The sequence below is a fragment of the Macrobrachium nipponense genome, chromosome 5, assembly GCF_015104395.2.
Source record: "Macrobrachium nipponense isolate FS-2020 chromosome 5, ASM1510439v2, whole genome shotgun sequence".
Classification (NCBI taxonomy): Eukaryota; Metazoa; Arthropoda; class Malacostraca; order Decapoda; family Palaemonidae; genus Macrobrachium; species Macrobrachium nipponense.
Genome location: NC_061107.1, coordinates 58,311,825 through 58,324,828, shown reverse-complemented (window position 1 = coordinate 58,324,828; position 13,004 = coordinate 58,311,825). Strand labels below are relative to the sequence as shown.

Below are 13,004 nucleotides of genomic sequence, written 5' to 3'. Positions count from 1 at the left end.
AGGTATCTGGCTGCGTGAGGTGATCAGGAGGGAGTACGAAGTTGATGGTAGCTACGACATCCGTACCCTTCATCCGAGAGCCCACGAAGTCAGAGGCATTGGTCCTTCCCTTGCATTCCGCAAGAACTTCTCCGTGGCGCAGGCCCTGAAGGCGGGGGTCTGAACAAACCAGACCACCTTCACCACCACCTACCTTCGGGATATAGCCCACAGGTCCTTGGACACTTTTTCCTTGGGACCTATGGTGGCTGCTCAAAAAGTTGTGTAGCTTACCCAGCACCCGAACGGACAGAACAGCATCGCATCCTTGTGTGACTGCATGAATGGATGAGTGAATGAGAGTGTGACTGGCTTCTCTTCACCATCTTTTTCTCCCCCTATACCTGTGGGCAGAGGGACGCGGTCGTCACTACTCTGGAACAGGAGACTGATGCAGGTAAGCTACTCAACTGAGCTCCACCCTACCCTTTTCATTAGGGATAGGAGCGATTATCCACCACTTTCCCCAATAAGGGGGGAGAAGTGGAAGCCAACAAGAGACAAACCCATGACTTTATATTGCCTATTGCAATAGGAACAAGTTCTTGCTTGCTAGTTTTAAGAGGTACGCTGGCCTCCCTCTTATTACTTAGGTCCAGAGGTCTGACCATTGATCCTGCGGTACATACCCCGATCATTGGGCAGAGGCTAGGATCCCTCCCTCTGCTCTTACGACCAGGGAGGGAACCAGGTTGGACGAACACCAGTCTGTTCATTGACTCAGATTCCACCCACCAAGAAGTGAGTCTTCCTATTGTTAAAGGACCAGTGGTTTGTATTGCGTATCGGAACAAATAACAATTTGTTGAAAATTGTATTTTTCATAACTATACAAACCTGAGGTCCTTTACACATAGTCCCACCTCATGCCACCCCTCACTCTGTGTTTTCCTGGGCCTAAAGCAAAGTGAATCTTCACCTCCCAGTTGCACTGTGTGCTGATTGTCGGACAAGCAGTTAATTACCGAACTCCCTTGTTCGAAGCTTACAACCGGTTCCAGCTGCCGCAAGTTACATTCCTATTGTGTAAAGGACCTCAGGTTTGTATAGTTAGGAAAAAAACAATTTTCGACAAATTATTATTTTTTTTTATGCATATACGGTGTTTGATATTAATACTAAACAAAGGTTTGTCCTTGGTTTTTCAATTAATATACAAACCCACTTTTTGTGATAGCCTTTGTAACCGCCCCTCTACTTGTGTTAAGAGCCGGCGGCTAAGGTATGCCAACATATTTACATTCTTTCGCCCTTTAACAATGGTTCAGACCTGCATGAGGACGAGATATGTATTTATCGTGAGTATGAGACATGTATTTAACGTAAGTGATATTGATCCAGTAATGGGACATGTATTCATCCGGAAATTATGCTTACGCTTGGGAATTACCAAGGGAACTTCAAAGGTTTGTCCGTGTTTTGTTGTTATGGTAATTTCTCTTCTCCTTCTTCCTTTCACTTACTGTCGGAAAAAGGTAGAAGGTTGGGCGTGCAGTGCTGACGTTGGGGGATCTCCTCTCACTTTGGAGGGCGGTGTCCTTGGATGTGTGAGGAGTATCCTCATTACTTTAATATTTTTTTCCTTATTATACAGACTAGTGGTGATTGTGTTTTCAGCAGTATTGGTTGGATGCGCTTCGTGTTGGTTATCCTAACCTTGGAATTGTACCTATGACTCGTAGCATGTTGTGTACCGATCCTCGAGTGTGTGTACTGATCCCCTGCTGATAATCATTTTCATTACCACTACTACCTGGGAGTTATGTCACTGGACGAAGCTGTCGCGCTGCCCTGTGAGGTTATCTACTCCTGATGGTAGAAGTCTGGCAGAAGAAGAAACCGAAGAGGAAGAGAGCTCGTCAAGTGTCGTCATCCTCCTCTTCGAGATTTTCATATCTTCATGCCTCCCCCCCTTCAACTTTTAGGCCTTGCCGTAAGAGAAGGTGGTCTCCCCCCCCTTAAGAAGTCTCGTCAGGGGACATCTAAGGGTCTTGTCTCGCTCCGGTGAGACAGGTGGGTCTTCCGCTGGTCCTCCCGTTCCTTCGGGAACGGGGCCTGTCTCTCCTTCCTCGGGGAGGAAGCAGACAGGGACCATGGAGGTACCAGCCACCGCTGGTATCTCCTCTCCTGGTTCCGAAGGTTCCACCTCTGGACTGGGAACCGTCTCGGCCGCCCGCCTGCGAGCGTTACTGAGTGTACGATCACCTACGGGTGAATGTGCAGCCAGGGTCCAGACTGCGGAGTCGCTCCACGTGTCAGGACCCAGGCACGGAGCGGAAGATGGTAGGAGTCGCTTGGGTGACTCTCGCCAGACCGGCGATCGCTCTCGCAGCGATTGTGCGGTGCCCAGAGTTGACGTGACGTTCCCAAGGGTCCGTGCACGCAGAGACCAGTGGAGGCGGGCCATCCAGCCCTCTTTTAATTAATCCTTTTCTTTCAGAGACAGCCCCACCAGAACGCGACCGACCAGTCTCGGGGGTGGCAGACGCTTCACCTGCCAGGTAGGAGTTTTGTAGCCCTCCTCGAGGAAGCGTTCTCTCCACTGCTACTCCCGCAGGTCCCTCCGGACAGGTGCAGTTGGGCCGTGTTGCTTCGGCAACTGCCCCAACTCCGTCCTGAATGGAGGACCTGTCGGTTGTCCTGAGGAACTGGCGAAGAGGAAGTCTAGGAAGAAGAGGAGGGTGTCGCCGTCGTCTTCTGCCGCCTCTTCCCCTTCGACTTCTGAGGCACCCCAGCCGAAGAAGAAGAAGAAGGTAACCCCCCCCCCCTAAAAAGTCTCGCTCAGAGACCTCTAAGGGTCTGTCCCACTCCGGTGGGACAGTTGTGCTTCCGCTGGTCCTCCTGTTCCTTCAGGAACGGAGCCCGTCTCTCCTTCTGCAAGGAAGATGACGGGGACCGGAGGGGTACCGGCTAACACCGGTACCTCCTCTCCTGGCGCCAGAGGTTCTGCCTCGATGCCAGGTACCGTCTCGTCCTCTCGTTCGCGAGAGGTACCGAGTGTACGGTCACCTGCGGGTGACTGTGCAGCCTAGACCTAGGCAACCGAGTTCGCTCGGCGCCAGGATCCAGGCCAGCGATCGCTCTCGTGGCGAGTCACCGGTACCCAGGGTTGATGCGACGGTCCCAGACCAGCCGTGGGCTGAGGCGAGGAAGCGGTCCACTCGGTCGCCTGCTCGCTCCCACCGCGACAGCGGACTCTGCAGGTCCCCTGACCGCCTCTCCCACCAGAACCGGTCGGTGGGGGACCAGCAGCAGCACTTCTGACGCTTGGGACCGTCGCCATGGTACTCAGTCCAGCCACTCTCTCCCTGGGAGAGCCGCTCGACCAGGCCTGCAGGTCGATCGCCACTGCGGATTGGCGAGTCTGCAGCAGCAGTAGCCCCCCCCCCCCCCCCCCCCCCCCCCCCCCCCCCCCCCCCCCCCCCCAGCACGCCGGTTCTGCCGGTGGGCGGAGCGTCAGGCCTACCTCTCATATCCCTTCAACTTCCTCGGGCTACACCGGGGAGAGCGAGGCGATCAGAGTGATCGTAAAGGGCGTGCTCCTCGCGCATCCCACCGCGACAGTGGACTCTGCCGGTCCCCTGACCACTGCTTCCACCGGGACCGGGCGGAGTAGGGGACCAGCAGCAGCACTTCTGACGCTCAGGACCGTCGCTGAGGTTCTCGGTCCAGCCGCTCTCTCCCCAGGAGAGCAGCTTGACCAGCCCTGCAGATCGATCGCCATTGCGGGGTTGGCGAGCGAGTCTGCAGCCCCCCCCCCCCCCTCCCCCCCCCCCCCCCCAGCACGCCGGTTCTGCCGCCGGTGGGCGGAGGGGGGAGTGTCAGGCCATACCTCTCCTATCCCTCTTCAACTTCTTCGGGCTACACCAGGAAGAACGAGGCGATCAGGAGTGATCGCGAGGGGCGCGCTCCTTGCGCTCCCACCGTGACAGCGGACTCTGCCGGTCCCCTGACCGCCGCTCCCACCGGGACCGGAGGGATAGGGGAACCAGCAGCAGCTCTTCTGATGCTCGGGACCGTCACCGCTGCTCTCGGTCTAGCCGCTCGACCAGTGCAGCCTGATCGCCAGTAGCTCTCCTGAAGAGACTTGACACTCCGTTCTTGGTCCAGCGTTTCTCCGCAAGAAGACCACTGGTCCAGACCGGCAGCTCAATCGTCACCATGGTTGATGATCGCCTACAGTCCTCCCAGCCTACCGGTTCTGCTGGTAGGCAGGGGAGGAGCTCTCGTAACAGCTCCCCTGACATAAGAGACTGACGCTCCGTTCCTTGGTCCAGCGTTTCTCCGCAAGAAGCCGCTGGTCCAGACCTGCAGCTCGATCACCACCGTGGGTTGGTGATCACCTGCAGTCCTCCCAGCCTACTGGTTCTGCTAGTAAGCAGGGTAGGAGCCTCAGGTCTCCCTCACCTGTCCCTTCAACCTCCTCAGGCTACACCGGGAGGAACGAGGCGAACAGGAGTGACCATGAGGAATGAACTTCTTACAGTCCGGCCACGGGCCTGGTTCGGTTTTGGGACCAACAGATCCTCGCTCAAGTGGTTGAAGGAGATTGTCGTGGGATGGCGAGGACGATTGACGCTTCCCAGACTCTCGGAGGGACCATCACCGCCATTCACATGATGGGTGTGGTCCCCCTTCGGTCCTCTTGAGAGGTCTTCGACCTTGACGAGGACTGGGACACGTTGGAGGACGTTATCAGCTCTCTCCTGTCAGGTGCTCGCTCAGCCCCACCCAGACGACGGTCACGGTGGCGGCAGACGTTTAGCCTAAAGTACGAGTTCGTAACCCTCCTCGGGGGGAAAACGTTTTCTCCAGACAACGTTTTCCTAGACTCTGAGCGTGTGGTGATGGCTGCTTATACTCGCTTCTCCGACTGCTAGTTCCGCTGGAAGACAAGCGAGTATCCAATGAAGATCGTCTTGACGAATTCGGTGGGGGTTCCGCCGAGTGCTTAGAGTTCTTCGGAATTTCTAGCACTCTCCGAGTGTTCTGGTCTTCCACGATCTGTAAACACTTGGGCGAAACCACGGTCCAGAGTGGGCGAGACAAAAATCCCAGATTATTGATACTACAATAATCGGGAATCTTGCCAAATGCTCGAATTCCTGGAATTTCTAGCGTTCGAGAAAAGCACTGCTGCCGAAGGAAGAATATCTCGGGAAGGGCTCAGCCTGGATGGACCTGACGGTCCGTCGCCTCAGTAGGCAGCCAAACCCCAGGATAGAGAAGAACAGGTGGGAACATCCAGTTTGACTTGAACTATCGTCTTCGGTATCCTGTTATCACCATAGAAGTCTTCCTTTGGGAAAACTTCTCCCTTCACTCTCTTCATTAGAGAATGAAGGGTGTTGGCTTCCAGTCCTTATTCTTGTTCTTCGAATGGAAGAGAATTTAGGATGGAGGGCTATGTACAGGAACCTACAAATATACTACGTATATTGCCCTCGCGACATGCTTTTGTTATCAGTTGAATGTCCGAGGTGTAGGCACATACTGTAGTTAACTCTACGGGTTGTGACTGAGACGAATAGTATCTTCTTACTGAACTGCAACTCGGGACTGCCCTGCAAACCTCCCAGGAGTTACCAGTTTCGATTTTGAGATAATTATGGTATTGTTACAACACCACCACCTCAGCGTTTGCATTCACCGAAATCCGTTTCGGTTAAATGCAAATGCTCAAGTGTATTTTTTTGCACTCGATGGTTCTAGCCGAACGCATTCCTTCTTGGAATGGATTACCTGGCAACTCAGGATGATGAGTGAGCGAGAGCTAGCGGTGTATTGGGCTGCCTGCCGCAGCCTAGTACCAGCTGGCTCTCCGAGATAGCACGGTCGGATTATGTCTCTCTCCCCTACAATGATTGACTACCGAACCGAATCTCTGCCCGGCAATCCACAGACTTAGGTCTCTGGTTGGCTGGAATTCTCGCATACATGAATGACCATCTCTACTGCTGCAATAATGCGGAATGATTTCTTCAGACATCTAAGTTTGTCTTCTATATATCTCGTATTCGTAGGTGTGCAATTGTTCATTGTTCACCCCGAATTGTAGATGTATAACGAAAGACATTGCCTGTTCCCGCCCTGCCAGCTCTACTTCCAAGTATATAGATGTCCTCCCTGGATAACCTGGGAAGAAGATGATGATGATTCAGCCCATGAGAAGCGGTTTTTCAGGCAGTACATCCCTGTGTTTTCATTACTGAAAAGTGCTCCACTTTCATTGCTACTCCGACTTCTCACCAAACAGCAATGAAGTAGCGGTTTAGCGTTTTCAGTCCTTTGTAAATCACAGGGATTAAACCGTCTTCGCGGTTTGGTGTCATCGGCAGGACTTTTCTAAGTTCAGAATCTTGAGAGTTACTTCTCTCGATTCGGCTGTGAAGACGTAGGTCTGCATTCACCTACCACCTTCGTCTTCAACAGCACATAGTGTTGTTTCTCCTTAGCTGAGATTCAACTACTATGAGAACTTCTGTCTTGCCATCAGGGACCTCGGTCTCTAGAAGGCAATTGACTTTTGCCTGTTGGCCACATGCCTTAGAGAATCATCATCTCGCCTTCCGGAATCGGTGACAACAGATAGACGATTTGTGTGGTCTCTCGGCATAACCCTTCAAAAGGCAAGGGTCACGTGACAACGCCTCGGATGCTTGGACAGCTCGCCTCACACAACCGAACGCAGTCAGTCGGCAGCTGTCGAAGTGTCCAAGACCGTCACGAGCTACGCTGTGGACTTAGTATCGGTTGTCCCAGATCAATCATTGCTTCGTCCTACTAGCGTGTTCCAGTACCCATTACCATCGACACCCACCATGGAGTGTCTGTGTCCTATCCACCGCAGAGACAAAGAGACTTCGCCGCAGTGGGGTACGAGACCGCGAGAGACTTCGCTGCAGTGGGATACGAGACCGCGAGACACTTCGCTGCAGCGGATAGACCAGTATAGGTACTGGACATCACTCCGAAGAATATGTCGGACAGGAAGATGGATAGGTCATCGCGACCATATCCTTCTTTCCCTCCGGGACTGCCCACAGGTCCTTGGAACCTCATTTCCCTGGACCAGTGGTGGATGCTTGCAAGATGTGTTTGCTTACCCAGCTCCTCGCTATGACAAGTTTCATCTCGTCCATGGTGTGCAGTTGTAGAGGTAAGAAGGATGCGAGAGTGACTGGCTCTCCCCTTTCCATGCCTCGTCTCCATTCCTCTCCTTCGGGTTGAGGATAGGACTCAAACTCACACTGGCTGGTCGGACGATTGATGCTGTAAGTCTATACATAAGCATCCTTTTTATGTTTCTTATCAGAATCATAGAAGCAATCCCGCTCCTTCCTCTAGCAAGGGGAGGAAGGAGACTGACAATAATGCAAACCCTTCCCAGAACTTTGCATTAATGTCTCCGACGCTAATATTCTTCACAGCCCTTTTTCGGATGAGTCACGATCCCTCACTCATTTCGAAAAGGCCCAGGAGTCTTGATCATGCAGCTCCTATACTCAGATCAAGTTGTCAGAGGCAGCAGGGCACTCCTCCTCGCTCCTACGACCAGGAGTAGCCTAGGTGCGCAGAACTCCAGTCAGTTCTAGAGTAGAGGCTCACTCAGATTCCTCCCATCAATCAGTGAGTCTTCCTATTGTTAAAGGACCGAAAGGTTTGTATTACGTATCGGAACAAATAATAATTTGTTGAAAATTGTATTTTTCCTAACTATACAAACCTGAGGTCCTTTAACAAATATGCCCACCTCATGCCACCCCTCAATCTGAACCTGGGCCGAAAGGCAAAGTGGAGTGTTTACATCACGGTAGTAACTGCCTAACCACCTTGTTCAAGATTCAACGGCCGTAATTCCAGCTACGCCGAAAGTATATGTATTCCTATTGTTAAAGGACCTCAGGTTTGTATAGTTAGGAAAAATACAATTTTTGACAAATTTTTATATTTTATTGAATTTCAGAGAACCATTTAGTATGATTTTTTTGTTTGAAGTCTTATTGCTGAAATATGGAAGTAGTAGTATAATTTTTTATCTTCTGTTGTTGATTGAACAATGATCTGCATTTTTCTAGGTTATATCTGGTAAAAATAACTTTATTTACTTGGCTTTTGTATATATCAAACATTATGTTTACTTTAATAATGGTCACTACTTTCGTAGTGATTTTTGTCTCAGAACAGAGAGACATTTTATTGAAGTTATTTCTTTTAGAATATCACTGAAACTTATACTTACCATGGTAACCCTTGAGTATTTAGTATTGATACTTTATGATGGCCAGATTTTTCCCATGTAAGTTTTTATACATAATTATTCTTTCAGCTTTGTCGTGAGTATAAGAGTGTTGTAGCATTCAATGCTCGTCTTGGACCTGGTGAACCTGCTAAGACTGTAACCTGTCAAGAATTACTTCAGTCTGTTTTAGCTCCATTAGTATTTTATGAAGCAGAATTCGATCCACGTGGTAAGTACATAGTATGCATATTTTTGGTTTCTGTACAAAATACAAAATTTTCGTTTCACTTGCCTGTCTTCTTAATATGTTGTTGGTTATTCAGTTTTGTAAGATAAGGTACAGTACACTTTTATATTCATTTGATCATTTATAATAACTTGGTTGGGATATGCACAAGGTAAAACAGTGTTTGTTTTGTCATTACCACTTATCCAGACCCTTGAAATTTTACAGCAAATAGTTCCTGCTGTGAGTTGATTGGACAAGCTATATGGGAAGTGCCATAGATGTAAAGTGTACTATATCTTGTGATTATCATTAACTCAAATCTTTAGTTTACAGCTGAGTTGGTTGGGCAGGCCAAGGGGTGAGCTATATCACAATTCTATGGGAGGTGCCAAAGTTGGTGAAGTGTACTATGTCTTGTGACTAGCATTAGTCAAGATCTTTGAAATTTTTATACCAGATGGTTGTAGCTGTGAATTGATTCGACAGTCAGATCAGGAACCAGTGGTTAGCCATAGCTAAATCAGTGCCATAAAGGGTAACCTTACCAACTGGAAATGGGCAGGCCAAGATAGCTTACACACCAGTGGATGCAAACCTGCATGTTTTCAGTCCAGTGATAAAAGGTGACCTTTCTGAATCCTAGTGATAAGACAGTAACAGCTCTCCTTCATAATAGAATTCAGTTAAACTTGTTATTGTTTCCATTGCCTTTGCTTGATTGTTGTTTACTTTAATTTTTCTCACCAGATAGCTAGACTCTAACCCTTGTGCCCCATTGCCACATTTTAGCAATAATGAAAGAAAGGAAATTATGGGAAATAACAAAAAGGGAATAAAGAATGAAAATATTGAAATTTGAAGCGATTTCCTGCAGGCATAGTAATATTTTTGTTTCATCATTGTTTAGATTCACCTTCTGTAATAATTAGTTAACCCTCTAACGCCGGAGCGGTAAATAAAAAAATGACTCCCGTATGCCGAAGGGGTTTGAGAGTGAGCGCGGAAGCGGAAAAAATATTTTGTTCATGCAACTTACCTGTCAGATATATATATAGCTGATAATTTCCGACACCGACAGAATTTAAAACTTACGACACACGTAGTGGGAGTCAGGTGGTTAGTACCCATTCCCGCCGCTGGGAGGCGGGTATCAGGAATCATTCCCATTTTCTATTCATAATTTTTCTGTCGCCGGTGTTGTGAACATCTGTTTACAGCACCTCCGCTGGATTTGGAAACTTATTGCTACTGAGTATCCCTTTTGGTTCTTTTTTTTGGATTAATTGATTGGATCGGTGGCTAGGCACACGTTATTAGTGGATTGATTTGATTTTGGTTTGGACTTTTTCTTGGAATAATATGTCATGGGTCTAGTTCAGCTAGCGCTAGGTTCTGCTCTAGAACTGATTGTAGAGGGTAGGCTACTGAAAGCTTCAGTAGAACCCACATACGGTATGTAAGAGTTGCAGGGAGCATGAAGTGTGTATGAAAGCCGTTGCAAGGAGTGCGAAAGACTAACAGATTCTGAGTGGAAGGCGTATGAGACCTATCTTAGGAAACTTGAAAAGGATAGGTTAAGGAGGTCTTCCTCCAGGAGTGTTTCAGGTGGCGTTCAAGATATTAATGTTTTCTCCTGTTAACCCTCCTTCTGTTAATGCTCTAACCCTGTAGTTTTGCCTCCGGGCCTGAAACAGTGTCTGTAGAGAGTAATACTTTATCCTTAATATTGGAGTCGATTCGTAATCTAGAATCAAAAAAGTGTTGGCTCTTGAGAGCAAAAGGGACGTGCAAAAGTGCAGTGATACCCCTTGTGTAGTGGAGGGTGCGTCAGATCGGCCTCGTTTCGCCTCTAGGCCTGGACCTCTGCTTGACTCACAGGCGACCTGGGGAGGGGGGGAGCATGTCCCCCCGAAAGCCGAAGGAGGGTTACAAGGAACCCCCACCGATCTTGACGTGCCTTCGGCAGTTACTGATGAAAATCCCCAGACTGCCAGGGGAGCGTGCGCGTGCACGCCTCCTCAAGGAGTGTTTTTCGTCATCGGAGGCTTCATCCCCACGTAAAGGGTGGAGTTCTCAAGGTGCTTCACGTCCGCTGAAAAGGACGGCGCGTAAATGTTGACCGCTTCAACCGTCCTAGTTCGCCGCTTTTGCGATCTTCGCCTGACAGAATGCGTTCGCTGCTTTTCCGCCGCAGAAAAGAGGCGTAGGGAGTCTTCGGACTTGGATTCAGTTAGCTCGTGTGAGCGATACGGTCGCTCCAGAGCTCGGGAAGAGGCCGTACCCTGGGAGGAGGGAGGGGGGCGTCCCCTCGCCGCTCTCCTGCTCACAGGATCAGTCCCTCCCCAGAGCAGGAAGATTCGCCTAACAAGAGAATGATTCAGTCACTGCAGCAGCAACTTCAGGACGCTCTTGCTGCTAGAGAGGCTCTTCCGCGTCGTAGGAAGGATGAGAAGCTCCCTGTGAAGAAGTCAAGACCCACGCTCTTTCTCCTCGCTCGCTCTTTCTCCTCGCCTCGCCTCTCATCTTCGTTCGAGTCTCCCTAGAGCTTCGATCTGCTCCCCAGCAGCTCTCTAGAGGAGGTGAGAAGTTCGCTTCTCGCTCTCAGGATGATATATCTCCCGCTCGCAAGTCTTCGCATGTTCGCAAGCGAGTGATCGACGCTGAGCGCGCTTCTGTGCAAGTGGAGCGCGCTTCAGGTGCCGCCAGACGCGCACCTGTGTGGATAAACGTGCACCAGTGAGCGGCAGCCGCATCGCTGACTGACGCTCGGCGCGCACCAGTGGAAGCCAAGCGTGCACTAGTGGATGCTCGGTGCGCGCCAGTGGGGACGCCAAGCGTGTGTTGGTAGAAGTCGAGCGCGCACCTGTCGGCGCCAAACGTGCGGATCGGACGCCAAGCACGCGCTGGTAGACACCAGTCCCTCACCGATGCAAGTTCAGGTGGATGAAGGAACCCTTCATGGGCGTCAGTTTTCTTCAGAGTTTCCTCCTACTTCTCCAGTTTCTGAGGAAGGAGTTAGCGACGATTTAGTAGAAGCAGAGGAAGAACAAACAACAGCTACTGTCTCATCGGACTATAAAGTTTTGATGCGTCTGCTACAGTCGGAGTTCGGAGAAACTTTCAACCGGAAGCCCCTCGTACTCCTCCTTCTCAATTTTCTTCTTTTAAGGCAACGAAGCCATCGGGGTTCATTAAAATGAAGAAGTCGCTTTCCACGAAGCAAGCGTTCCGGAAAGTCAATGAATGGATGGAGAAGAGGAAAGCGTCAGGAAAGTCCTCTTTAGCTTTACCGCCTTCAAGACTCTGCGGTAAAGGAGGCATGTGGTATGAGACAGGAGAGGACATAGGCGTTAAACTACCAGCCTCTGCGCCAAGTTGGGGACTTTGGGAGCATCGTAGACGCCTCCAGAAGAGCCCTTCTGTCTTCATCAAAAGTCACGTGGACCCATAACGAGTTCGACTTTCACCTAAAAGGCCTCTTCAGGACTCTAGAGGTCTTCAAACTTTCTTGACTGGTGTCTTGGAGTTTTAGATGCCAGGTCAAGGAGTTTCTGATACTATTAGTCTGGGGGAGCTGTCCAGCTACTTTCTTGTATGGACAAGGCCGTCAGGGATGGTTCTGAGGAGTTGGCTACGCACTTTAGCTCGGGGGATTCTTAAGAAGAGAGCGTCTCTTTTGTAACTTCACGGCAAATCCGTCTCTCCAACGCAAAAGGCGGACTTGCTCTTCGCTCCTTTCTCAGACCATCTCTTTCCCCAGGCTATGGTTTAAGGACATAGCTTCAAGCCTTCAGGAAAAGGCAACGCAAGATCTTCTGGCTCAGTCTTCTAGAAGGCCAGCAGCTGCTTCATCTTCTGGAGCTTCGTTTGCCAAGAAATCGAAGCCCTTTCGTGCTGGACTTTCCTCGAAAGCAGCATCCCGAGGAGAGGCTCTTCCAGAGGAAAAACCCCTGCTCCGTCAAAGAGTAGGAAGTGAGTCGGAGTCCTTCAGACGCCTGGTAGGAGCCAGGCTTCTTCGATTTGCGAGAGCCTGGGAAGAGAGAGATGCCGACCCTTGGTCGCTGGATGTCGTGAGGAAAGGGTACAGGATCCCGTTCTTGAAGTCGCCCCCGCTATCCTCAACACCAAAGGATTTTGTCTCCCTCTTATCGAGGAGAGAAGCAGAAAGTGCTTTTCGATCTGCTGGAACAAATGATCGAGAAGCAAGCGGTAGAACAGGTCTTCGACCTGGAATCACCAGGGTTTTACAACCGCCTGTTCCTGGTGCCGAAACATTCAGGGGGTGGCGACCCGTCCTCGAGTCAGCAGTCTAAATCTCTTTGTGATAAAGAAGAAATTCAAGAGATGGAGACGACTCATCGGTGCTGTCAGCTTTGAGACCGGGGGAGGGATTGGATGGTCTCACTGGACCTCCAAGACGCGATTTTCACGTCCCCATCCATCCCCAAATCAAGGAAATACCTTGCGATTTGTCCTGAAGGGGAAGGTATTCCA

General features: G+C 50.2%; 2 protein-coding genes across 4 annotated transcripts in view; one reads left to right on the top strand and one right to left on the bottom strand.

Annotated features, from left to right (window-relative positions):
• The window catches only part of LOC135215356 (uncharacterized), a gene marked incomplete at its 5' end in the record, with an annotated part of 62,969 nt that overhangs the window by 32,801 nt on the left and 17,164 nt on the right, over positions 1 to 13,004 (top strand). For all 3 annotated transcript variants that reach the window (XR_010314673.1, XM_064249916.1, XM_064249917.1), the window contains 1 exon segment: positions 8,369 to 8,510. Coding sequence is in view for 2 of the 3 variants with exons in the window: in XM_064249916.1 (XP_064105986.1) it covers positions 8,369 to 8,510 (142 nt within the window).
• Positions 1 to 13,004, bottom strand: part of LOC135215358 (protein D2-like) — a 340,036-nt gene that overhangs the window by 311,471 nt on the left and 15,561 nt on the right. The window lies entirely within an intron of this gene.